This window comes from Penicilliopsis zonata (genome assembly GCF_001890105.1).
Source record: "Penicilliopsis zonata CBS 506.65 unplaced genomic scaffold ASPZOscaffold_2, whole genome shotgun sequence".
In the NCBI taxonomy this organism is placed as follows: Eukaryota; Fungi; Ascomycota; class Eurotiomycetes; order Eurotiales; family Aspergillaceae; genus Penicilliopsis; species Penicilliopsis zonata.
The window spans coordinates 748,123-773,374 of record NW_019208912.1 but is presented as its reverse complement, the minus strand read 5'-3'; the positions used below and the strand labels follow the sequence as shown (position 1 = coordinate 773,374).

The window sequence follows — 25,252 nt, the reverse complement described above, 5'->3', positions numbered from 1 at the left end:
GAATTAGCTGTTTCATCTAAACCTCCTCTTTCTTCTTCTCTTGATGATCTTTAATATCCTGCTTTCCCCCATAAATCCCTAGGTATTTCAACAAACAAACTGTCCTTCGAGTACTCCGTAAAGTTGAAACTTGTAACACCGTCAGACCATGTGACGCTCGGCATTGTCTAGCCCAAGTCGGGCACTGGACAGTCATGCGGGATTACGTGGGCGAGGCTAGTTCGGATCTGGATCCGACAATATCGTCAATCACATAGTAACTAATAGTAATACCTTAGCACTAGAACTGAATCAGTCATTTATGATGAATCAATTCTACTTGCATTAACCAGTACAATACTAGATTAATATAAATCCGTTCTAGTACCTCGTTCTAGTACCTACTTCCTACTCGTCCCTAGTTAACTACCTGGTACAGAGTACGGAGTACTCCGTACTGGTCTCCTGGTCTTGCTGACTAACCGTGGCTGACCCCGATGACCAATCGTAATGTGGCTAGACCCGCTGCGGGGCAGCCACAGCGCGATGACCTCATCGATCGATCCGGCCACACTTACTACATTGGGACTTGTAGTAGTATTAGGAAGTTGCAGACTACACTTACTAAGAAGACTATTAGTTAATATCGTTAGTGCACTGCTTTAGGTCCTAAGAGGTAGCATTACCAGGTAGACTGTACCTTGTACTATTTTGATCGAGTACTCCGTACTACATAAACAGGCATTTCAACTGAAGTTATAATAAATCGGAACCAATTAAGTATTAGTAGTAGTAGTAGTAGTAGTAGTAGCCAGTTTATTCTGTACTAATGCTCAGTGTGCTAAGTCTATGTACCTTAGCTTATGCATGCCAACATCTCATTACCTGGAAGATGTACCGGCGCTTTCTCCACCATGTACTCCATAGTTCAAATGCAGTACTATCAGTATTAGGACTAGGCGGGAGATACCTTGCTAGGTAGAGAGGTACTACTCACTCTAGACCACCAATACAACCATATACTACTACCAGTTGTCTCGGGTGGGCTCATGAGTTCTATTTTTAAAATACGGTAGGAACAGAGTACTCTTTCACTTTAACTCTCGACAAATTGTACTCCGTACCTGAAACCAGGTCTAGTTATGAGAGTATACTCAGTAGGTACTACCCTGGTGATGGTACTAATCAAGGCACCGACGGTGTTACATTCTTCTTGCTAGCTAAAAATATAGCAACGTGTAAAGCAAAGTATAACGAAGTTAAAGTACAGTCCTGGATTCATAGAAGCTTATTGCTCAACTCTCTTCGCAACAGCTCGAGGCAGTCGAATCAGTTTGAATGGGTGCGGATCTGATACTGGCTTCTAGCCACAGAACAATCTGGTGATATCACGAAGCTATCAAGTTCCGTTTCTTGAGAGAAGGAGAATACGGCCAGAGTTGATGTAGGAGGGAAGATGAACTATTCTGATTCCTTTAAGATCTGTACCACAATGGCTGTCGCAGCATAATGACTCTATTATTGAACCCTATTAAAGAATCAAGGGAACGCTAGACCACTCGGCCATTAAAATTGTCGAAGACAATTCATACCTAGAGAGGGTTTTATAAGTCCATTCATCCTGCGACAACAGCTATCTCCTGAAGACCAGCCAGAGTCAGCCAGCCTGACACATGATATCTTCTGTGTGGCTTCTGATACACAGAGCACAGCACTAGCAGCGTCGAGATCCTTGGCATTCTGACAGCAAGAAAGACTGTCTCACCAGATGGACTCCCAAACGGACTCCCACGTACTCTGGTCTGTCTGGTTTTCGACAAGCACAGTGTAGCGGCGTCGGGCCGGTTGGAGCCAGTCTGTAAGCAACGTGAGTTTCCTGAACTTCTTCATGTTCCACACGTATCTGTTAGGGTCCTCCGGGCTTTCGGTGTCATAAATGGCAGGGCGAGAGCTTGATGATACTGTGCGGGTTGAAGAACGGATCCGAAAGGTCAATGCCACCCGGCGATAGGAGACAACGCCTTTATTGACTATAAAGAATCAAGATCAATCCCATAATCGAGGGAGGGGGGCTAGACCACTCACAATCAATTGTCCAGACAATAAGTAGGGTTTCATGGGATCATTTATCCTGCAAGGTGTGCGAAAAACGAGAGTCTGAGATGTTCACATCATGGGTTTTCAGCGGCGCTGGAAAGAATAGTCGGGGCGTAGTTGATAGTGGTCGCTAACAAGGACAACTGCCACGGGCGAATCAAACCGCAAAACTGGCTATATTTTGGGTTCAAAGGTCTCGCTGCCTCATCGACTGCAATAGCGGTATGGGAGACAGTTCTTTGAATAATCAGAGTAGGTCTGTCGAAGTGAACAGATCAGAGGAGGATATGAAGGTCTAAGTGGTGGCAGGAGAGAACAGAGAGGGTGGAAGGGGAGAGGGAAAGAGGAGAGAGAAGAGAAAATAAATAGACGGCTGGAGGGGGGTAGAGACGGTGAAGACTATAAGTGAAGTGTGTCCCTAGAATCTTCTTTTCCTATCTGTGAATATCTATGTTCCAGGCAACAGAAAGATGTGACGGTGATAGTGAATAAAAATCTGTAGATATATGACTTTTCTTAGCTTTTAGATTAATGGGCTTGGAAGAGACAACTTGAGTACTCAATGGACCATATATACTATGTAAAGAGGTGGTAAATAGCTAGATTCACCAGGCTTTAGTAGAAAGGGGGTGAATAGAGGTATAGTAACAAGAGGGCAGGGGAGAGCAAAGAAGCTCATGATATAGTAGAGATAATTATAAAGTATACATATACTGACCAGGTTTCAAGTAAATCAATATCTTAATCTGCGGGCAAGAGGACTAAGTAAACCAATTATCATCCAGCTCATTCACATTCATCATCCCGTCTCCTTCCAGTAAACCGTGTTCCCCAAGTCCGTCGTCCCCAAAACCGTCTGCCTCTAGGAAGAGATCCTCGAAACTTGACTCGCCCGGGGCAATTCCATCCTCGCTGGAACCCTGGCCCTCACCCTGAGACACCGGCAAGTCGAGGTTCATCGGCCCTCCGTCCAGGGTATGCATCATAAGATGGTCCTCGCCCCCCTGCTGACGATTATTGTCATTAATATCACCGGCATCATTGGTACTTTCCTCCATGCCAGTCACATCTTGCGTCCCTGCACCCATATTGAAGCTGGATCCAGCCAGGAAATTCTGGTTGCCCACCTCGTCGTTACCAAAGTCCAGATGCAGGTCGAACTCGTTGGGCTCCCCCGTCGTGTCGGCGAGCATCGAGTCAAAGCTGATCTCTTCATTGCCGGCTGCCGCCGCCGCAAAAGATGCGCCCTCGGTAGATGGCATCCCCTCTGCTTTCTCGAGGTTTCCAGAAGAGAGCCCTGGAGCATCTGAAAGATTCTCCTCAGTGGGTTTGTCGGTTGTCTCTGGCTCCTCGGCCGCTTTAATTTCCAGCCCCTCGGTTTCCGTCGAGAGTCCCAGATGAGCAGACTGTGGCTGTACGTCTGTCTCGGGCGGAGGTCTCTCCTCTGTCTTCTCCTCCATCACCACATCTTCGCTAGTGGGTTTGGGGGTAGCTTTCCTAGCCTGTATTGTTTCATAATCCCTTTCTAAGAAAGTTTTGGCAATAAACTGAAACCGTTAACAAAAAAGAAAAAAGAAAAAAGAAAAAAGAAGCCAAGAAACCCATTGCAGATATTTACGTACGATCTGCTCCGACAGCTGGTCGAGCGCGTCATGAAACTGGTCACGGGCAGCAGGGAGCGTTCGCTTCAGCTGTGCCCGGGATTGCAATGAGCCATTCGATCGGAAAAACCTTCCCGTCTCAATGAGCTGCCCGTCATCAGCAATTCAGCCCTCCCCTTCACCTCCAGTCCCAGTCAGTCTGGAGTCTAGAGACCTACCGTCTGGTTCACCATCGCTAGCAGGACTCCCAGCGATTCGGGATGGGAATAATCCGATGCCGCCATGTTTGCTGTTCACCTGCGAGACGATCAGCCAATACATCTTGGGAATCAGAGGCTTCTGCTGGGTTAGATACCTTCGACAGTCGGTTGTATTTATAGTAGTCAGCCGCCTAAGGTAGGAAGGAACAGGTTATTGTATGCTGTCGCTCCTTTGATTGTGTTCCTACCGCGCTAACCCCATCCCGCCTAGCGCATCCCCCACCTCAGCGGCTCTTGCCTGGCCATTTCCCAAACTCCTCCAAGACTCTCTCTGCTCCATCTGGACGAAGTGGCCATCTCGCTCTGCTTCCTTTTCTTCTCCTTTTCCATCCGTTTCGTTTTCCTCCCCGCTGTCTTCTATCGCAGACCGGTCGATTTCTGGCCTGACCTCCGGCTGTCTTTGCCGCTCCGTCGCTTTTTTCTCTGCTCTGTTCGTTGCGCCTGTTTCTTTGTCGCTCCAGCGTTGCTCGACCCCATCGTCTCCCGTTGCTTATAACTATCGCACTCGCTGTGCGTTGAGAGAACCCGGCATCTCTGCTCTCCTCGAGTCGTCTCCAATCACCTAGCTGTGTCTAGTTGCACCTCCTGCCTCCGATCGGCTTCCTCCGCCGTCGATTGTGCGTGTTTTCGTCCGATTGCTGTATGATCTAGCGACCTGTGTCTTGTGTTTCAAAACAACCGACGACGACGACCCCGCGCTCTTCTCGCCGTCCTTCAGCTCACTATTTGCTGTGGTTATCCGTCACGCCTGCATCGTCACATAGCCGATCTCCTCGTCTTTTTTCTCTCTTCCTTTTTCTTTTCTTTTTCTCTTTTTTTTTTCTTTTTTTTACCTCCTGGTTCCTCTCTACTCGTCCGATTGAGCGCTTATATTTTCTCTGTGTCGAAACAATTTAGCATTGCTCTCTCTGACATAAATATTCTCCTATCTCGTCCGCCATATATTTTCGCCTTATTCGATTTCTTTTCGACCGATCATCATGGCTGAAAACGTGCCGACTTCGACTTCTGCTTCGCTGCCCCCACAGCCCTCAGCTGGGGCCCCCAACCAACAGCAATACGATGCTGCTCAGGGCAATGGCCAGACCAACCCGTCTCATATGCCCCCGCCCCCTCGCCCACCGGTGATTATCCCGCAGAATACCAACCCGATCCCGACTGCTATCACTTCACCAATGTCCGGTAACATGATGTCGCCCACTAGCGCCGGCGGGTTCGTGCGCCGTGCCGCTCCTGAGCCTAACAAGAGGGCCCTCTACGTGGGCGGGCTGGATCCCCGTGTGACCGAGGACATCCTCAAGCAGATTTTTGAGACCAGCGGCCATGTCATCAGCGTCAAGGTTATTCCTGATAAGAATGTAAGTTGGTACTGTCGCCGTTGGAACATATCGAGCTAATGAACAGTCGCAGTTCAACAGCAAAGGGTACAACTACGGCTTTGTCGAGTTCGACGACCCCGGCGCGGCGGAGAGAGCCATGCAGACCCTCAATGGACGTCGCATCCACCAATCGGTATGTGAACATAATCTCATAATCAAGTCAAGTAGCCTCTAATTCTTGTGACAGGAGATTCGTGTCAACTGGGCGTACCAGTCCAACACCACGAGCAAGGAGGACACCTCAGGCCACTTCCATATCTTCGTCGGCGATCTTAGCAACGAAGTCAATGACGAGGTTCTCCTTCAGGCCTTCTCGGCCTTTGGCTCCGTCTCCGAAGCCCGTGTCATGTGGGACATGAAGACCGGCCGCTCTCGCGGCTACGGTTTTGTCGCCTTCCGTGACCGCGGCGACGCTGAGAAGGCTCTGAGCTCCATGGATGGCGAATGGCTCGGCTCCCGTGCCATTCGCTGCAACTGGGCCAACCAGAAGGGCCAGCCGTCCATCTCGCAGCAGCAGGCGATGGCGGCGATGGGAATGACCCCGACCACTCCCTTTGGTCATCACCACTTCCCCACCCACGGCGTGCAGAGTTACGACATGGTCGTGCAGCAGACCCCGCAGTGGCAGACCACCTGCTACGTGGGGAACCTCACCCCTTACACCACGCAGAACGATCTGGTCCCGCTTTTCCAGAATTTCGGCTATGTTCTCGAAACCCGGCTGCAGGCCGACCGTGGCTTCGCCTTTGTCAAGATGGATACGCACGAAAATGCTGCCATGGCCATTTGCCAGCTCAACGGGTACAACGTCAACGGCCGTCCCTTGAAGTGCAGCGTAAGTTTTGATCTCTCCCTCTCTCCCTCCCTCTCTCTCTCTCTCTCTCTCTCTCTCTCTCTCTCTCTCTCATTTCTGATTAAATCCTTTCGCTAATTCACTATTCGACGCAGTGGGGAAAGGACCGCCCTCCTACCGGCCAGTTCGAGAACTATTCCGCCCAACAGGGCGGCTCTGGCTTCAACTCTAGCCCCGCGGGCACCTTCTTCCCTCAGTATGGTGGCCCCGGGGCTCCCATGACCCCCCAGGGTAAGTCCGACTCCTCTACCTCTCATTTTCCCTCTTCCTTGTCATCACTGGCTCACACGGCATGCTGAAGGTCCGTCTCCTGCGGGCCGAGGCTGGGATCAGCAAGGTAATAATTTTGGTGGACCCGGAATGCCCGCACAGGGCTATGGTCAGGTTCCTGGAAATGCAGGCGGCTTCGGTCGTGGACAAAACACTCCCAATTCTGGTTGGAACCAACAAAACAATGCCAACTTTGGCAACGGTTTCGGAGGCTACCAAGCCTAGACCTTAGACCAGTGAGTGTAACTGCACTGTTTATGCAGTGTTGATAGGAGATGCTTTACATCTCCTTTTGAATTGTGTTCTTCTCTTCTTTTTATCTCTGTTTTCTTTTCTTTTATTTGTTTCTATGCCTTGATTTGCCCCCCTTCCCGCCTCTTCTCCCCCATCGCCGTCTCTTCTCCCCTACCTTTTTTCCCCTATAACCCTATGACTGCTTTCAAAACTGTGTCCTGCCCAGTGGATTTTCTAAGCGACTGTTCCGGATTCTGAAATGCTCTCTGTGAAATGAAATATGTGTGTGTTCTTGTGCACTCAATACCCCAAACTCCACTTTATTTTCCCTTTTCTTTTCTCTCTCTCTCTCTTTTCTATTTTTTTCCCTTTCCCTTTTATTATATTCTCTTAAACAAATGTGCACATGTTTGATTTAAAGAGCTTCTTGGACTTTCGATTCAAGCAAGCTGCTGAATAAACTAAAAGTATTTCTTTTCTTTCTTTCCCTGTCGATTCCAGTTGGAATGCTGTCATGATGAAATTGCCTGCCTCGCTTGGATCTGTATCGTATCTTCTTCTAGTATGTATGTGGCGACCTGGAGGATATTTTCCTTCCGATTGCTTTTTTTACTCTGATCGACTCGTTGTCGTTGCTCGTTTCTCTCCATGCCTTATTGCCCTCCGATGATACGATGGCCGACGACGCGATGACTCTCTTTGCTTCAGAATCGGTTGTACGCATCCTGTTTCACATCTAGTCCTCGGTTCTCTCTATAGATGACCAATTTATACCCAACTTTCAGCAAGTAGCCACTTGTCTGGTTCTGAACAATGCGTCTTGCAGTAAATCAAGCCGAATCAAGATAATAACAAGATAATAAGCACTCCATTTATTGAAATTGGACAAATTTCAACTACATAGTTGGAATCTCTGCTATTAGTTATGGTTAATTACCTTAACTAAAGCCTGCGGGGACTCGGGGGCCCAGTGGGGCCGCCGCCTTTAAATCCAACGACATCTTGCAGCATCCCTCGCCGGGAGGCCTTGACCCTGACGCAAGCCTTGACGCAAGCACTGATGCCGATGCATTGAATCACGACCGCCCACGGCGCCATGGAGGCCGTACATGACGACCACTCCGGAGGCGCGAGCGTGCGCCCCGAGCCCGGCCCTGAGACTGAACCCGACCCTGAACCCGACTCTGAGCCTGAACCTGCTGCTGCCTCTCGACGCGCTCGGTCCAGCAGCAGCAGCAGCAGCAGCAGCGGACACAAGCGCAGCCTCTCAGGATCCCTTCTGTCGAAATTATCCTTCCTACGTATGACGCAGATGGCACCGTTTGTGCCAGACACCAACCGTCACGGTTCTTCGAGGGATGATAACAATGATGATGGTAATGATGATAATAATAATAGCCCTGCTCTTTCGAGCGGAGGCGGAGGAGGAAGTCGCGCGATGGCCACCGCACTCCAGGTACAACAGCAGCAACGACGGACGAGGCGACGGCGGGGGTCACTGCGCAAAACTGCCTTGTTGGGCACGCGGTTGGAGGCTCGAGAGAAAAAACTCGGCGTGGGACCTAGCCGGGCGATGGAGATGATGAGCGGCGACGTCACGGTGCGAGGGTTCCCGGGCGGCCAGCAGCAACAAGAGAACTTTGGAAGCAAATTCATTACGACGACTACTACTCGCAGTAGTGGTAGCAATAGTAGTAGTGGCGGGCCGAGCTGGACGCTGGTCAGTTCACGATCCTCTGCTACTGCTGCTGCTGCTGTTGCTGCTGCTACTACATACAAGGCGACGGAGCTGGATGGGAATACATCTGATGATGAGGGGGTGAGCTTTCCTCGAAAGACCACGAGCAATAATAATTCAACGAATAAGAATCCTAGCACCGATCTCAATCTACACATCGCTACGACCCCCTCGTCGAGCTTAGACTCATACTTCCCCGACTTGCCCGCTGTGAGGCCGTACCGGCCGCCGCCCCTGCGGACGCAATCACCGCTCGTGACGCCGATTGAGATGGCTACGCCCACCAGCGGCAGCGGGACTGGAATCAAAGCCTCAAGCAGCATTATCAGTGGTAGCAGTGGCGGCGGCAGCAGCAGCAAAGAGCTACGGATGAGCTGGGACTACGCGGAAACAGAGTGGTGGGGGTGGATCATCCTCGCCGTGACCTGGCTGGTTTTCGTGGTCGGGATGGGCAGCTGTTTCGGGGTATGGAGCTGGGCATGGGACGTGGGCGAGACGCCGTACGCTCCCCCCGAGCTCGAGGATGATCCCACTCTCCCCATTGTAGGCTATTACCCTGCGCTGATCATCTTGACGGCCGTCATGTCATGGGTGTGGGTGGTTGTTGCTTGGGTGGGGATGAAATACTTCAAGCATGCAAATATCTCGGGAGAAGACACTTGAATTTCTTTTTTGTCCTTTTTGTATTCATACCATAATAACGCATGATACCTCATTTTATTAACTTATAGAATTCGATTAACGCCTATATGCTATGCAGACTATGGTTCCATTCAACCCCCCCCCCCCCCCGGGAAACTAAACAAAAAAAATCCGAGTCTCTCTTGTCTTTTTCTCACGCCGACTCAAGCAACAACAGCAGTCTTCTCAGCGAGAGATGGGCAGGGGGGAGTGGACTGTGGTTGGACGGTCTTCCCCGGTGCGGTACTGACCAGCCCCTTGGACACGGCGAAGCACGAGGAGCGGTCGTGGTTCGTGTTCTCATCGTAGAACTCGTCCAGGATCGGGTGGAGGAGGACTGTCTGTTTGTGGATAGTCACGATTGAATTGGTGGGGACAGAGACCCAGTTATCTAGAAGAAAAAGCATTAGTCTCCAATATATATATAAGTAGATGTATTTATAGGAGGATGCTTACGTCTTTCAAAAGTGATGGGCTCGCTGGCAACGAGAACAATGTCGGCGCTCTTGTCGTGGCGCTCCATCTTGAAATGGCCCGGTGTGGACCCTTCCTTCCAACGGGTCCCGGAGGAGAAGTACAGACTGGCAGGCTCATCGGTCTTGCTGCTGATGTACCGCGTGCAGATGACGGTGTGGCCATCTGTGAGGGCAAAGTTGAGCAGGCTGCGCGTCTCAATGCCGGGGAGGTCTGCGCCGTGTTTGCTTGACATGTCGCGGATCAGCTCGTTGATCTTGGCGATCGTCTTGACCATCACGCGCCGCAATATTTCATGGCCGAAGCCCTCGGGGCCCGGGTTGGAGCTGGGGTCCACGCCCTCCTTCTCCAGAAGGTCCAGAAACAGCGCAAACGCCCACTCGCTGTCCGTGCCACCCTTCACGCCCATAAACCATCGGTCCGCCAGCGAGTCTGCCAGCGCCCGCTTGATGTACTGCCACCCGCCAATGTTGCCGTTGTGCATCCACATGAGGGTCTGGTGCTGGAACGGGTGGCAGTTCGTTTCCGACAGCGCCCCTTCGGTCGTCGCTCGCACGTGTGCAAAGATCAGGTTCGAGCACGTCTTCGCCGCCAGTCGCTCCAGGTTCTCACAGTTCCACGCCGGCAGCGTCGAAGTGAAGATGCACGGCTCCGGTCCTAGCTTTGGGTCTGTGTAGAACCCCACGCCGAACCCGTCGCCATTCACTGGCCGTCGGTTGTCCTGCACAGTCAGAGAATACAACACTCGGCATGTAACCCTATAGAATTCAAATCTCGTACCAGTCTTAGTCGCGAGTCATACGACTGTCTGAGGATCGAATGGCTGGGCTCCGTGATGAGCTTGCTAAGCCGGATCTCATGATGACCCTTGTATACCTGGGAAGCGGTCAGTCAAATCGCAAAACACAGTACGGACACTCGATGAGGTGATCTCACCAGAAATCGACACATTTCGATACAGAAAATATAATATATAAGTCACTGGCAGATTCCAGAGTAAGGAGTAATAGAATGTGTCCGAAAAATGGGCAGTCGCTTGGTGTAACGGAACTGCGAAGAGTCACAGTCGTAAGATAAGAAGAGCTGCAGTCCAAATCCACCAGATACACCAGGGCTCAGCGGACACTTCGTAGAGACCGTTCGGGCAGTGACTCAACAATCTGCAAAGATGATATACCCCGTAGAAGTAGGGAAAAGAACAAACAGATAAAGCCATCTGTCGCGTTCGTCGTCACCTCATCCGCTATCGGGCCCACGTGACCCATGAACTTTTTACGGTGACCCACACAGCCCAGCAGCGCAGGTCACGGGGTGAACCTGACGTGTGCCGTGACGCTACAGCTTGGGGGGAGAGAGTAAGACTTCGCCAGAATTATTCCTACAAGCAGAGATACTTTTACTGGAGATGAACAGCCTTTCTATCCCATCCACTGGATGTACATGAGATTTGACGAGCGATGAGTGGGAGGATTCTCTCCCACCGACTTGGGCCGCTCTTGCGGACTCGGCTCCTGGCGCGACAGCTTCACAACGCAGGTGCAAGAACAGGCGGACTGCTGCGTGCTGATGGCAGCGCTGTGCTACGAGGCCGCTCGTGGCCGCTTGGGGCAAATGCAATTCACAACAATGTGCCCGCTGTGCGGACCATTTCCTTTGCGAGGATCCTGCCGAGGCTGGCGTTGAAGCTCGCCAGGGTGCCGGCGATGTTTGGGGGGGCGATGATCGCGGGGTTGGCTTATATCCAGTATCAGGCGGCGCGTACGGGTCTCCTCTATTGATAAATATGTGCTTCATTTTCGCTAATATAACTACAGAGGCAGGGAATTACGCAATAGACTTCTTCAAGCGGACAGGGGATATGGCAGGTGAAGCGGCAAGCAGCTTGTTCGGCGAACTCCAGGGGATAGTAGAGCAGACACAGCAAGGGTGGCAGAATACAACTGAAGACGTCGAGTTGCCCGAGTGGCTGCAGAAGATTTTCCGTCTCAACGAGGAGTCCTCCCGGTCAGGGGGCGGCGGCGGCGGTTCTTCGGGAGGGGGCGGTTCACCACAAGAAAGCAGAGCTGGCATGGCAGCTGTGGGTGCAGCAACAGGTGCAGCCTATGGATATGACCAGTCCGATGAAGATGACCTCCGGGCGTCCAGGGAAAGAGCGGAAGACGACCAGATGATGCTTCTGACGCGAAAGATGATCGAGATCCGGAACATCTTGCAGACCGTCGGGCAGTCAAATACGCTGACTCTGCCATCAATTGTGGTCATTGGATCACAGTCATCCGGGAAGAGCTCGGTTCTCGAGGCGATTGTGGGTCACGAGTTCTTGCCCAAAGGTTCCAACATGGTCACCCGGCGACCCATCGAACTCACCCTGGTCAATACCCCGAATGCACAGGCGGAATACGGCGAATTCCCGGCCTTGGGACTGGGGAAGATTACCGACTTCTCACAGATCCAACGTACGCTGACCGATCTCAATCTGGCGGTCCCCGAAAAGGACTGTGTCAGCGATGACCCGATCCAGCTTACCATCTACTCGCCAAACGTGCCGGATCTTTCACTCATCGACCTTCCAGGCTATATTCAGGTCGCGGGCCGAGATCAGCCGCCGGAGCTGAAGCAGAAGATTTCCGACCTGTGCGACAAGTACATTCAGTCGCCGAATGTGATTCTGGCCATCTCCGCTGCCGACGTGGACCTTGCCAACTCGACGGCACTACGAGCCAGTCGACGGGTGGACCCGCGAGGCGAGCGCACGATCGGCGTCGTCACCAAGATGGACCTGGTCGATGCGGAGCGAGGCCGCAGCATCCTGGCCGACAAAAAGTACCCGCTTCGGCTCGGGTATGTCGGGGTGGTGTGTCGCGTGCCGCAGACGACGGCTCTCTTCTCTCGAGGCAGCGGCAACATCACCAGTGCGATCCTCAAGAATGAACATGCCTTCTTCTCGGCGCATCCGACGGAGTTTGGCCCACACTCCGAGGTGGAAGTGGGCGTGACGACTCTGCGGAAGAAGCTGATGCATGTTCTCGAGCAGACGATGGCCTCGAGCCTGGCGGGGACTCGGGACGCAATCAGCCAGGAACTGGAGGAGGCGACGTACGAGTTCAAAGTGCAGTACAACGACCGACCCCTCAGCGCCGAGTCGTACCTAGCCGAGAGCCTGGACGGGTTCAAGCATTCGTTCAAGGCGTTTGCCGAAGGATTTGGGCGACCGCAGGTGCGCGACATGCTCAAGAACGAGCTGGACCAGCGGGTGCTGGACATCCTGGCACAGCGGTACTGGAACAAACCCGTGGAGGACCTTCTGGTGCCGATGCCGGAACCAGACCCGCTGAGCGACCTGGCCAAGGCGGACCCGGAGTCACTGTACTGGCGGCGCAAGCTGGACGCCTCGGCGTCGGCGCTGACCAAGTTGGGGATCGGGCGGCTGGCGACGACGGTGGTGGCGACGGCGCTGCAGAACCACGTGGACCAGCTGGTGGCCGGGTCGACGTTCGCGGCGCACCCGTATGCGCAGAAACAGATCCTGGACGCGACGAACCGGATTCTGAACGACCGGTTCTTCAGCACGAGCGACCAGGTGGAGAACTGCATCAAGCCGTACAAGTTTGAGATCGAGCTCGAGGAGCCCGAATGGGCCAAGGCGCGCGAAAACGCCGGCCGCGTGCTCCGCGACGAACTGCGAGCGTGCGAGTCGGCCCTCAAGCGCGTCGAGGAGACGGTCGGCAAACGCAAGCTCAAGGACGTGATGAGCTTCATCGACCATGTACGCAAGGGCGAGATCGTCCTCGAGGGCGACGGCTCCGCGGGGGCAGGAGGATTCAGTTCTGCATTGCTGGAAAGGGGTACGCTCACCTCCTTCTTATCATTCAAGATCATACTGTTTTGCTGACTTGCTACTTTGCTTTTCAGGCCGCGAAGGCGTCTTCCTCCGCGACCGATCGGAAATCATCAAGATGCGCCTGCTAGCCATCCGGTCGAAACAGTGCGCCTCAAAGAAGAACCAGATGTACTGTCCGGAGATCTTCCTGGACGCCGTGGCCGACAAGCTCACCGCGACGGCCGTGCTCTTCCTCAACGTCGAGCTCCTCTCGGAATTCTACTATAATTTCCCGCGCGAGCTGGACGGCCGCCTCGGCCGCCACCTCTCCGACGCCGAGGTCGAGCGGTTCGCCCGCGAGGATCCCCGGGTGCGCAAGCATCTGGACGTCATTCGCAAGAAGGAGCTGCTCGAGCTTGCCTTGCAGAAGATAGAGGGCATCCGTCAGCTCGATCCTAGGGCCAACGCCAGCAATCATACTCTTGGAGCAGGTGCTTCGGGTCGTGCTCAAGAGAAAAGGAGTCGGTGGAATTTATTCTAACCAAATTTCTCACTATTACCTTTCTAGATTGACTTGAGGAGGTCACACTTGTCGGGTCTTCTAGTTATATTAAATCATTAATACGTCCGCTCTGTTCAAAATAAAAATAGGTCATCTCTGGCGTAATAATCTAGTGTTGAAGAGTATTGAATTACTGGTCTATTCTATCTATGCTACATTCTTTTTTCCTCCGCAATAAACACTATGTCACAGGACAGGATCACAAAGGAGATCAGACGATAAAACAGAGAGAGACAGGACAGGAAGAGGAAGCCAACATTGTAAGGCGTAGGTTGTTCGAGGCATGCTTCTTTTTTTTTCTTACTCCCGCGAGACGTCACGGCCGAACAGGCGGGCTTTGATCCAGTCGACGGCGACGAGGACACGGTTGCGAGCTGTAAATTAGTTAGGAGACAAGACTTTTAGAATGACTTGGAGGAGAGTACAAGGGAGGGGGCTTACAGCTAAAGCACATGCTGAGGTAGGCAGACCGCCAGAAGAGATAGGTCATGGTACCGCCGGAGGCGATGTTGCCGCTCAGCCAGGAGATGTCGGCGACGGCGCGCTCCTTGCCGATATAGGCCAGACTACCCTGGTGGGAGTACTGGAAGGGACCGATCTGCTTGGTGCGACGGAGCTGCTTCTGGAGCTCGCGGATCTCGTCGAAGACGGCGTTGCGTTCGTCGTCGGTTTTGGCGGCTGCCTGGGCGGAGGACAGCTTGTGGAGTTCCTTTTCGATGGTGTCCGTCTTGGCCATGGTGTTGAACAGGCGCGCCAGGAAGGCTCCCTCCTGACCCGCGACCTGGGCGGTGGGCGCGTAGTTGGTCACGGCGCAGTCGCCGACGGCCCACACGTTCTCCGTCCCGTTGACTACCAGGTACTCGTTGACTGCCAGGCCACGGCGCGAGGTCTTCTGCGCGGGCAGCTGGTTCATCAGGTCGCGCACCACGCCGCGCACCGCATTGCCCGTCGCCCAGACCAGCAGACCGTAGGGGATCTTCTCCAGCGCCTTGCTGCCGTCGGGGTTGGTCACCTCGGCCTCGATGTACTTGTCCGTCACATTCTTGACCATCGTCTTGGCCCGGATCGTGATTTCTTCCTCCTTGAAGGTCGATTCGGTGTAGTCGATCAGTTGCTTGGAGAACATGGGGAGAACCTATAGATCTTAGTGGGAACAAACCGAAGGGGAATAATGTTCAGCATACGTTAGGAAGAGCCTCGACCAAGGTAACATGGAAGTTGTCCTTGATCTCGGGAATCCACTTCTTCAGATCATCGTTGAAAAAGTCCTGCAGTTCACCGGCGAACTCGACACCCGTGGGGCCACCGCCAACGACAACCATGTGCAGCAGGCGCTTGACCTCATCCGGGGTCTGGTCCTTGAACATGGCGGTCTCGACGCAGTCCATGATGCGAGTGCGAATTTTCTGGGCGTCACCGACTTCCTTCAGGAAGCAAGAGTGTTCACGGACACCAGGAATGCCTTGAAAAATTAGGATCCAGAAAGAAAGAAAGAAAAAGGGAAGATAAAGGAAGTACCAAAAGTAGCGTTTTCAGCACCGACACCGACGACAAGCATATCAAAGGGCACTTCGTTATGAGCCATGTCGCCCTTGATCTCGGAGTCATCGGAGATGTGAACAACACGCTTCTCATAGTCGATCTTGGTAGCCTCGGCCTCGTAGAACTTGACGGTGGCCTTCTTGTGACGCAGGATGTTACGGATCGGCTCCATGATGGAGCGGTGCTCGATCAGACCCGTTGTGCACGAGGGCAACAAGGGGGTGAAGAGGAAGTAATTACGCGGCGAGATAACCACGACATTGTAGTTTTCCGTGTCCAGCTTCTTCAACAGGGAGACCGCACCCCATCCGGTGCCTAATTAGTTAGAAAGAAAGAAAAAAAAATCTCAATATAACGGTATTGATGAAATAGATGATGAGCCTACCCAGAATGACGAGGGTCTTTTTGGTCGGATCCGACTCCAACTGCTCCTCGGGGTGACGCAGCGAGTAGATACTGTAAGCCAGCGCACCGGTCATACCCAGACCACCCAGCCAAGTCAAACGCCAGGTCCATCGCAGCAATCTGAAGCGCTTCTTCGGTTTGGGGGTAGGGGTAGGGGTAGGAGCCGGGGTTGATGAGGAGGACGCAGACGAGGCGTCGGCGTAGGTTCTGCGGGCGAGCGCAGCAGAGAAACCGGGGCGACGAGCGATGCGCAGAGCAGGGGAGGTGAGGGATCGCGTCGAGAGCGACCTGCGCGACAACGACGAGAGCTGCATCATCGAAGGGGAGGCAGTGACCGGGGCAGCGGCCGGCAGCCTGGCACGGACGGCGCGGGCTGAGCAGTTTGCTAGCGCACCAGCCATTGTGTGGGAGTACAGGAAGAAAGAAGGGAGAAAGGAGGGGAGAGAAGAGTCTGTATAGACTAGAGTCTAATAGACTATGAGTCTATCCTTGTAGACCAAGTCTTGGATCCGTGACGGACACAAATCCTACGCCTACGGAAGCGTTCGGCGGACAAAAAAATCTTCCCTGGCGATAAGAAAAGGGAAGGTTGGAAGATTCCGACTGTTTCGGGCGCGTCGGTGTGACTTTGCCGAGTGACAACAACAACAATAACACGAGCTATCAATTACCTAGTTAACTAACAGTTGATTGTATCTCGACGATAGTATTGTTTGATTATTTCTTATTATATGGAATATATTTTAAATTATATGGCTATACTACATATAAATAGTAGTAGTTATCAAGAATGTCTGGTTGAGGTGTGGATGTCGGCTAATGAAGTTGTTCGGCATCTATTGTTGGACCTACGAGAACTAACCAGATAGTTAACTACCTAGGTAACTAGGTAGCTACTACATAGAGATACGGGGATAGTACTTATTCTATGCTGTGGTTTCTATTGCTTGGTACTGATGATATAAGACTGAAGTACAACTCGGCATAGTTGACAGATATATAAATGTAGTGTCTACGTACCGTAAGCATGTGAATATCTACTTGGTGCAGGTCCAGCTAACTGCGAGTATTCACTAATAATATCAACAAGAGAGTACCTACTCCGTATAACTAGAAGGCAACTAGTTACTGATACTACGAAGTACATCTAGTAGAGTACGGCAGACTACGGCAGACTACGGACAGACTACAAAAACTGTACAGACCAGATACCTACTAACTAGTTAGTACATCTTCACCTCATCCGCTGTACTCGTGTACTCCGTATTATTGTCTGCGAGGCGAGGCAATGTTCAGCCGAGCAAGGTTGCGCGACCAGGGGGTCATGTCTCGGTCACAGAGTTCGGTCACAGTCAGAGTTTTGTACTGGGACGATCCGTAGCACAGTCGCTGCAGTCATAATAGCAATAGATAAGTCAAGAGGTAGCAGAATAAGTATTCATCCAAAGAGATAGGATTCTAAAGAGATTTTACAGAATGAATCTTTATCAAGCCAAGGCTTTGAGTCGAGTCGAGTCGAGTCGAGTCGAGACTCTGGACTCAAGTAGAGTACGTACTACGTAGTCGTGCTCATGCAAACGCTTGGCTACTCCATCATAACCAGGTCGAACGTACCATGCTTCTTCCGTACGGAACATCTTGTCTCGACCCTCAAGCCTCATCTGGGTCATAGGATTCGGTGGCGTGGGCCAGGCGTGGCAGGCGACACGGACTGTTTGCAGCGGGGTCGCTAATGTGGAGTGATGATACGAGAGAACAGTAAGAGTAAGTAAGTAACTACTCTGAGTAAAGAGTAATAGCAAAGTAAATATTATACTGATTAATAACTATATGATTACTCAGTAAGAGAGGTACATAAGCAAGGAGGGTAGACATTAATATGTTTCACTAAGCAATTTCACTAAGCAATTGTTAGTGAATTACTACGTTGTTGGCAATTCTCTATAAGGAGAACTCGTATGTATGTAGTATTCCGTGGAGGCTGAGTGGAACGCTGATCCAGCAGAAGATTCCATTAATTATGAGACAGTAGTGATAACTAACTCTGTATGTAGTAGTATGGAGTCTATGGAGATGAATAAAGTGGTGGCAATAATTAGTACCAAATAGTAGTCAATGTCCGAGTATTCCGGAAAGATAATATTATACTATAGTATTAGTATTAGTATTAGTATTATTATATTATTATTATTATTATTTACCTGAAAATCTTCATTATTAATCTCCACTTAAATACATATGTAGTATGTAGAGTCAGTCTTACCGGAGTATTTGTATTATGACTACTGCAATCTATTCGAGTGAGTAGCTGAACTTAATAACTTGTTCATACTATGTAACTACTCACTCCTAATTAATAGTACATTATTATGTAGGTACTTGTAGTAAGTACCTACTCCCTCCGTATACTCCTAATACCTCGCACGGTCCGATCCAGAACCAGGGAAGCTTCTGGCGACTGACGTAAGGATTCGTGTGATTCGCGCGGCCCTCAGGCAGCAAAATTACAGTGACGATCAAGATAGACTCCTGAGACTACTACCTCTACATACCTTATAACTACTAACTGCTAGGTAGGTAGGTACATAGTAATATTATGGGTAAAAGGAATACTACAGGGTAGGTTGCTTACTCTATACATTATAGACTAAAGAACTATGTATGTAGTATGTAGTATGGTACAAGTATACAGGAGGACTTGTAGTCAGTCTCTAGAGTTGAAGACTATCACCGATAACATAGGTTGAGACTTAGTGAGAATGTACTCCGTAAGACCAAGAATCAGAAGTCCAAAAGCCACCTAGTAAAGTATCCTACATAACTACCTACCTACTCATAGTATCTAGTGGGTCATTTGGGCCAAGCCCGCAGCTGGACGATTGCAGGCGACCGACTGACCGAGGGGGTTGCCAAGGACTGGCCTGGTTAAGGAAGGTGTGTGGGTTACTTACTACATAGTTTTTGACCTCGGAAGTACTACCAAGTACCACCTATGGAGTACCTGGTTGACTACTAGGCAAGTCACCTACTAAGGGTACCTACCTAGTACATATTTAGTCGGAGTGAACACTTAAGCGCTAACAGTGGAGTGTGGACCTCCATTACTGGTTAGGATTAGTTGTTAGTTTAGGTACTCCGTTACTGGTTAGCGACAGTCCAGTTCTTTGTACAGAGGACGCTAAACCATCTCCGTACTTACTCCGTAGTCTTACAGATCCATACTTCCCATACGGACTCTACGGAGTCCCTAAGGTTTACGGAGTAGGTACTCCGTACTTGCATTGCACCCGGTTTTGACTCTCCGGCTCTTCCATCAGTACATCCATCTCATCCTACGTCAAAACTTGCGTAGTAATTAATGTACTTATTAAGTACCTACCAGGTAGACCTAGGTACCTAGACACCTAGTAGTACCGAGTAGTACTCCGTACCTAGGTACCTATACTGAACTACTACATACTACCAGGTAGTTGCTGGACCATACCGATCCACAACAGGCTAGCGGATCCTGGGTTGTATTGTTTGGAAATAATACACAAGGGTACACCCTTGGCCAATAATGTCTTACTACTCATTGCTGGAAGAATCCTGTCACAGCCACCTTGCGTATGCATTACTTTCCTGTATGGTATTGCTGGTTACTAGGAGGTAGTATACTCATAGGTCCTTCCCTTAGGTACCTCCTAGCTGGTTACCTAGGATACAAGTATAGAAGAAATATGTAGTAGAATATTATGTAGTACTAATATGTAGTATATATACTATTTAATAATATATGAGTTTAATAATTATTCTATCTACCTTAGGTACCTGTTATGTAACTAGTACCTACCTACTCTGTAATACTCTGTACTCCGTACAGTACTCTGTATCCAAACTCTGTCTTTACCACACCCTGGCTCAACTCAACTAGTCGTGCTCCAGAAAGATGATCGCTCCGCTTCAGACGAAGGAATAAACTGTCTTGACCTCATTTCATTCTTCTTGGGCCTTTTTTTTAGCTTTTATTTTTATTTTTATTTTATTTTTATTTTTTAATATTTTTTTTCAAAAAAAAATAAATTATTATTTATTTAATTTTTTCTTTTTGATTTTTATCCCCCATTTTAGATTCATCTAAACTGTCTGGTTCCTCTGCGCTGCCCTCCTACTGGTCCCTGCTGGGCCTCGCTCCTATCGTCTGAACACGGTTCCCTTCATATATCCCTGGTCAGAAAAAAAAAAGAAGCCAGTGACGAAGAGGATCCTCCCATCCGCTCAACCAGGAGGGAAACATACACACACATACACACACACACACACAGACATCACTCCCTTCCCTTCTCTTACACCCAGAACGGGTCCTGGACCGTCCAGTGGTCACTGGTCCGTCGTCGTGGTGCCGTCTCCAGTCCCAGTCCGGGCGTCCACCGGCTTCACCTTCCGCCGTTGTATTATTACTACGATGTGATTCCCGCCTGTTCCTTGGCTGGCTCCTTCATTCCTCGCCAGACTTATTATAATCCATTAACTAGAGACAGAACGTTGTCTGTTGGTTAATAGACAGTCTGACGCTGGTTAATTCCTCACTACCACCACTACTACTTGTTACTACTGCTGTTCCGTTATATACTTCGAGCCGGGTCCTCATCGGCTCATGGGTCAAATGTGTATTCCATGACACCAATTACTATTGTTTCCTCCTCTTTCACCATCCCACGCTTACGCTCTACATCGAACACTTCTCTCTGTCCTGATGCCGTCAAATCTCGTTCTCAACCCGTTGCTGCATCCGCTCTCCGTCCCCGTTTCCGTCCCCGCCGCCCTCTACCACCCTGACGTGCTTCCTCCAAAGACCACAACGGGCGATTGTCCCTCCAGGTGGACTGCGGCTCCCTTACGGGACGGTCTGCCAACGCCTCCAAACGAGATGAATGGTCTAGCATACAGCTTCATGCCTTCGACAACAACGACAACTAATTATGGCGCCAAGCTAACCGGTACCTCCTCCACCGTGCCCTATGGCAAGCTTCCTGCCTACGTCAATGCTCGATCGACAGTGACCCCGACAACAACAACAACATCATCATCATCATCATCATCATCGACAGGTAAAGCAGCCATGGTATCTGCTTCCCAGGCGGCTGGTCCGTCAACCAGAGACACCGCCGTTCCGGTCAAGTCGACGCAGAGCTCCGTGGCAGCTTACCTGCAGATTCCTTCGTCCATCAACGATACCAAGGGCAGTCTGGCCGAATTTGCCGCTCAGGTAGGTCGATCACAATCAATTGGATAGAGGGAGAGAGAGACAGATGAGCTAACAAGTGAATAGATGACCTGTCTGTTCTGGTTTGAGAAAACTACCAAGCTCAAGGCTATCGAAGACCGCTCTCATCTGGCCCTCGCCCTTGTCCCTGAAGCCTTCCCCACCATTGGCTTTCAAAAATGGGTCACCACCATCCTGTCAACCACCCAGGTGAGCCAGAATGTCATCCTTCTGGCCCTCTTGTTCGTCTATCGCTTGAAAAAGTTCAATCCGGGCGTCAAGGGCAAGAAGGGCAGTGAGTTTCGATTGATGACCATAGCATTGATGCTGGGAAATAAGTGTGAGTCAAGGTTCTCATTCTCTTAAAAAGAAGTAGGAATCAAAAGCTAACCTGTCAGTTCTCGACGACAATACCTACACCAATAAAACATGGGCCGAAGTCTCAGGCATTTCCGTCCAAGAAATCCATGTCATGGAGGTCGAGTTTCTCAGCAATGTCCGCTACAATCTGTTCGTCTCCAAAGAGGAGTGGTCCGCCTGGCACGCCAAACTTGGCTTGTTCGCCGACTACTTCACCCGTGCGTCCCGGGTGCCTCTCAACGACCGGCGCAGCCCGACTGCTCCGCCTCTCCAGATCCCATCTGCGAGTCTGCTTCCTCCCACTCGCACGCAGCCCGTCTCGCCTTCGTCGAAACTGCCGTCCCCGCCAGCTTCGGCACCCCTGGTTGCTCCGAGTCACTGGAACATGCCTTTCAACAATGGGGTTCCTCCCCCGTATCTCCCCAGCGAGATTGCTCCGCCTTCCATCAACTCCTACCGCAAACGCAGCCGAGACGAGTATCAGATGGACGAGCAGCCGGCCAAGAAGATCATGATGTCCAACAATCATCCCACCCTCCCGCCATCCTCCTCTTCTTCTTCAGCGGCCTCTACTCTGGGTAGTATCCCCACTCTCCCTCCCGTTCTCGCCCAAAATTCCCTCCCAACGTCTCTTCCATCATCCCACGTTCCGATGGCAAGCGTTGTGCCACGCCTCCCGCGACCCAATCCACCGCCTCTCCCGGCGACAACCACTGTACCGCATCTTCCAGTCCCTCCTCCGTCAGCTGTCCCTCCTACTCGTCCCATGACGACCGCGGCGGCTGCCGCCTTTACTACCCCGCAGGCCACATGGACGCACCCGCCAGTGACTAGCGGGTTGTACAGCACGCCCGTCTCGCTACCGGACCCGAACCGACTTAACAGTAGCCCCTTTGGGGTCCCCTCGACGACGACTTCCCCCGCTGTGTCAGCGTACTCCGTCCATACGCCACAGATGCACCTCTCCCCGTCCTTCTTCCTCGCGAACCGCAACTCCCCTTACCGGCCCGTCCGTGCTGTCAACACCCTGTTGATCCCTCCACCCTCGGGTTCCCTACTACAGCAGCGCAGCATCCCCTTTGATCACATGCACTACCAGCCCCTGGGCAAGACTGCCGAACGTAAGACGGGTCTCCTGCCGTATGTGCAAGATGTCTGGCCTACCTCGGGGTCGGGCCCAGTCTCAGCCCTGGGCTCAGCCACAGCGCCCGGACCAGTCCCAGGGTCAGCACCTCAGGGGCAATTCCTCCAGCCCGTGTTTCACAACTCACCGAGCTATCCTTGATACGAGCAATGATGTACATACCTTCTTCTTTTCCTTCTTCTTCTTCATCTTCCTCTTCTACTTCTTCTCCCCTTTTTTTTCTCCTTATTCAATGTTTTCACTATTACTGTTATGACTGCATGTCTGGTGTTCTATAGAGTGATACAATAGGGGGGATCGTTGCTTCAGTAGCATAAGTGGCATTTGCATCTGCATTTTTTTGGCGTTCAACATCTATACTTAGGTACAACTACCACGACTACTACTACTCACTAGTTATACAACTACTATATTAAAGTTCTACCATCCAGTACTACTAGTATCTACCACTAGTATCTACTACTAGTACTCCTGACCCAATAATGAGCTATACGTTACTCATCACCATGCTGTAAGTTATCCTTCGCTACCCGATTACAAGGAACAGTGCTAGTTCAAGGTTTGCTCAGTTCTAGTCGACTCTTAGGGCCAACCTAAGATTCCGCCCAATCAACCAGGCACATGGGGATCCATGAAGTTGTCTCCTATCATTAACTTGGTCGTTCAACTAGCCCGCTATGCTTGGGGTATCTCCCATCTTGGTGCTTATGGCTGTGCTTATGGTTGTTGCAGGGTTTGTTGCTTTTCTTGGAAGAATCGAAGAGTTCAAGCAGAGAAAACCATCCATCTCCTTGGTAGGTCTGAACAGCAGTATCCGTACTGTGGCCATCGTTGGTTTGCATTTCCGTCAGATCCTGCATATTACACTCCCGTCAATATGGAGTAGTGCTGATCAACAGGAAAGAGTAGACCCGGGATTCCTAGATCAGCTGCATAGTGCAAGGGAGACATTGACTGTGTAACCAAGGAGGTAGTTCAGGGGACGACCTGGATGACGGAGTACGTGGACTTGGTGACTAGGCTATTGGCGACGCGGTACTTATGTGCTCGGTATGAAGTTAAGGACACTGCCTTACTGCAAGTATTCGTGGTTGGTTGATTTCTTTTTAGTTGGTAGACTACGGAGCGTACTTGGAAGTTTAGGAAGTTTAGGAAGTAGTTGGTAATTGGTACTAACGGTGATATCACGTGATCACATCGGCGCCGGTTTTTCCGCGGCGCTCAAACGCAGGGCCTTTTCCAGCCCGAGTGCTTTGCTGCGTAGCCGGGAAAAGGCGAAACCACACCCAGACACAACCACGATGCCTCCGCGGATTTCGGTGCTGCCTGCGCAGCTGCAACAGTTGGTCTCAAAGCCCGTGCAGGCGGCTTTCTCGCCCCTATCCTTCCTGCTGCCCCAATTGCACCAGCAGAGCCGCCATGCCCACATTCTAGCCTCGCTCTCCGATACGCCCGGGGCATACAGCAAGAGGATCCGACGGGGTCGAGGTCCGGCCTCGGGGAAGGGAAAAACCTCGGGAAGAGGTCACAAAGGTCAGGGCCAGCATGGGAAGGTGCCTGCAAACTTCAACGGTGGGCAGACGCCAGAGATTATTGTCCATGGCGAGCGCGGTTTCAAGAACGTGTATGATTCTTTCCTCCTCTCTCCTTGAGGGTGTGTTATGAAAAAAAAAGAAAGAAAAGAAACAAATCCCACTGATGATTTCAATAGGCTGTCTGTGGATATGGCACCCGTGAACCTCGACCGGATTCAAGAATGGATCGACCAGGGCCGGATCGACCCAACCCGTCCGATCACGGTACGTGAACTGGTCCAGTCGCGCTGCATCCATCAAGTCAAGGATGGCGTTAAGGTGCTGGGTCGGGGAGGCGAGGGTGTTCTCAAGCAGCCCATCCACCTGGTTGTTTCTCGCGTGTCCGAGTCCGCCATCGCCGCCATCGAGACCGCCGGCGGCTCCGTAACGACCCGGTACTACACTCGCTCGTCGATTGCGCGTATTCTCAAAAGGGAGACACATCCCTTCGTCTCGACCGCCTGGGACCTGAAGAGCGGCAGCGAGGCTCTTTACAAGGCTGCCGGCGTGGAGGAGGAGCTGACCGAGTCCAAGATCATGCAGGAGATGGGCTTCCGCTATCGTCTGCCGGACCCGACCGGCCGTAAGGACATCGAATATTATCGTGACCCGGCACATCGCGGGTACCTTAGCCATCTCCTCAAGCCCATGGAGAGCCCCAGTCTGTTCTTCCGCTCGCCGGCAGAGCGCAAGGCTGCCACGGGCAGCAGGAAGGAGAAGGTTCTGCCGGAGAACAGACTCTGGTAGTGATGGTGTTGAAAGGATATCCTCTTCTAGCTCTTTTTTATTTCTTCAGCTCTTGTATATTAAACATGGTCATCAACAATATATTTTGTACTCCACGGCTTCTATCCTCAGTATGAAAATTCATTGGTAAAAGAATCGTTTGTTATCCTACATCCTTATATCGAAGAAGTACGAATGAGAGACTTGTTTCGTGCTTTATATATTCAATTATGCTTCGTTTAAACACTCATAATGAACGGAGAGAAACCGAGAATACCGAAGCAGAGGAAGACATGGCAAGAGTGGGA

The 25,252-nt window shown here is 51.2% G+C and overlaps 9 protein-coding genes across 9 annotated transcripts; 6 read left to right on the top strand and 3 right to left on the bottom strand.

Moving 5' to 3' along the window:
- Nucleotides 1-2,689: 2,689 nt before the first annotated feature.
- ASPZODRAFT_128356 (hypothetical protein) lies at nucleotides 2,690-4,164 on the bottom strand. Its single transcript, XM_022722006.1, has 4 exons — nucleotides 4,033-4,164; nucleotides 3,896-3,974; nucleotides 3,699-3,824; nucleotides 2,690-3,623 (listed from the first exon to the last, which is right to left on the bottom strand). Exons 2-4 carry the CDS (start codon nucleotides 3,959-3,961, stop codon nucleotides 2,838-2,840), a joined length of 978 nt encoding a protein of 325 aa, XP_022584335.1. The 5' UTR covers nucleotides 3,962-3,974; nucleotides 4,033-4,164; the 3' UTR covers nucleotides 2,690-2,837.
- A 753-nt stretch (nucleotides 4,165-4,917) lies between these two features.
- Nucleotides 4,918-6,664, top strand: ASPZODRAFT_58875 (hypothetical protein; the record flags this gene model as incomplete). Its single annotated transcript, XM_022728806.1, has 5 exons — nucleotides 4,918-5,295; nucleotides 5,342-5,449; nucleotides 5,504-6,151; nucleotides 6,265-6,400; nucleotides 6,471-6,664. 5 exons carry the CDS (start codon nucleotides 4,918-4,920, stop codon nucleotides 6,662-6,664), a joined length of 1,464 nt encoding a protein of 487 aa, XP_022584334.1.
- Nucleotides 6,665-7,504: 840 nt separating this feature from the next.
- On the top strand, nucleotides 7,505-9,535 carry ASPZODRAFT_1035913 (hypothetical protein). The gene is made up of 2 exons (XM_022720840.1): nucleotides 7,505-8,849; nucleotides 8,907-9,535. The coding sequence occupies exons 1-2, from the start codon at nucleotides 7,770-7,772 to the stop codon at nucleotides 9,072-9,074; spliced, it is 1,248 nt and encodes a 415-aa protein (XP_022584333.1). The 5' UTR covers nucleotides 7,505-7,769; the 3' UTR covers nucleotides 9,075-9,535.
- Nucleotides 9,189-10,788, bottom strand: ASPZODRAFT_128353 (hypothetical protein). Its single transcript, XM_022722005.1, has 4 exons — nucleotides 10,503-10,788; nucleotides 10,347-10,442; nucleotides 9,549-10,287; nucleotides 9,189-9,483 (listed from the first exon to the last, which is right to left on the bottom strand). Exons 1-4 carry the CDS (start codon nucleotides 10,515-10,517, stop codon nucleotides 9,257-9,259), a joined length of 1,077 nt encoding a protein of 358 aa, XP_022584332.1. The 5' UTR covers nucleotides 10,518-10,788; the 3' UTR covers nucleotides 9,189-9,256.
- Nucleotides 10,789-10,894: 106 nt separating this feature from the next.
- On the top strand, nucleotides 10,895-14,275 carry ASPZODRAFT_128352 (hypothetical protein). The gene is made up of 3 exons (XM_022722004.1): nucleotides 10,895-11,324; nucleotides 11,381-13,411; nucleotides 13,479-14,275. The coding sequence occupies exons 1-3, from the start codon at nucleotides 11,024-11,026 to the stop codon at nucleotides 13,925-13,927; spliced, it is 2,781 nt and encodes a 926-aa protein (XP_022584331.1). The 5' UTR covers nucleotides 10,895-11,023; the 3' UTR covers nucleotides 13,928-14,275.
- On the bottom strand, nucleotides 14,127-16,403 carry ASPZODRAFT_128351 (hypothetical protein). Its single transcript, XM_022722003.1, has 5 exons — nucleotides 15,876-16,403; nucleotides 15,467-15,805; nucleotides 15,133-15,410; nucleotides 14,390-15,083; nucleotides 14,127-14,322 (listed from the first exon to the last, which is right to left on the bottom strand). The coding sequence occupies exons 1-5, from the start codon at nucleotides 16,294-16,296 to the stop codon at nucleotides 14,249-14,251; spliced, it is 1,806 nt and encodes a 601-aa protein (XP_022584330.1). The 5' UTR covers nucleotides 16,297-16,403; the 3' UTR covers nucleotides 14,127-14,248.
- Nucleotides 16,404-20,630: 4,227 nt separating this feature from the next.
- On the top strand, nucleotides 20,631-22,785 carry ASPZODRAFT_57861 (hypothetical protein; the record flags this gene model as incomplete). The annotated part of the gene is made up of 4 exons (XM_022728719.1): nucleotides 20,631-20,985; nucleotides 21,079-21,143; nucleotides 21,207-21,480; nucleotides 21,539-22,785. 4 exons carry the CDS (start codon nucleotides 20,631-20,633, stop codon nucleotides 22,783-22,785), a joined length of 1,941 nt encoding a protein of 646 aa, XP_022584329.1.
- Nucleotides 22,786-23,203: 418 nt separating this feature from the next.
- ASPZODRAFT_128349 (hypothetical protein) lies at nucleotides 23,204-23,703 on the top strand. The gene has a single exon (XM_022722002.1). It carries the CDS (start codon nucleotides 23,322-23,324, stop codon nucleotides 23,604-23,606), a length of 285 nt encoding a protein of 94 aa, XP_022584328.1. The 5' UTR covers nucleotides 23,204-23,321; the 3' UTR covers nucleotides 23,607-23,703.
- Nucleotides 23,704-23,945: 242 nt separating this feature from the next.
- ASPZODRAFT_139175 (hypothetical protein) lies at nucleotides 23,946-24,965 on the top strand (the record flags this gene model as incomplete). The annotated part of the gene is made up of 2 exons (XM_022724525.1): nucleotides 23,946-24,268; nucleotides 24,356-24,965. 2 exons carry the CDS (start codon nucleotides 23,946-23,948, stop codon nucleotides 24,963-24,965), a joined length of 933 nt encoding a protein of 310 aa, XP_022584327.1.
- Nucleotides 24,966-25,252: the final 287 nt, after the last annotated feature.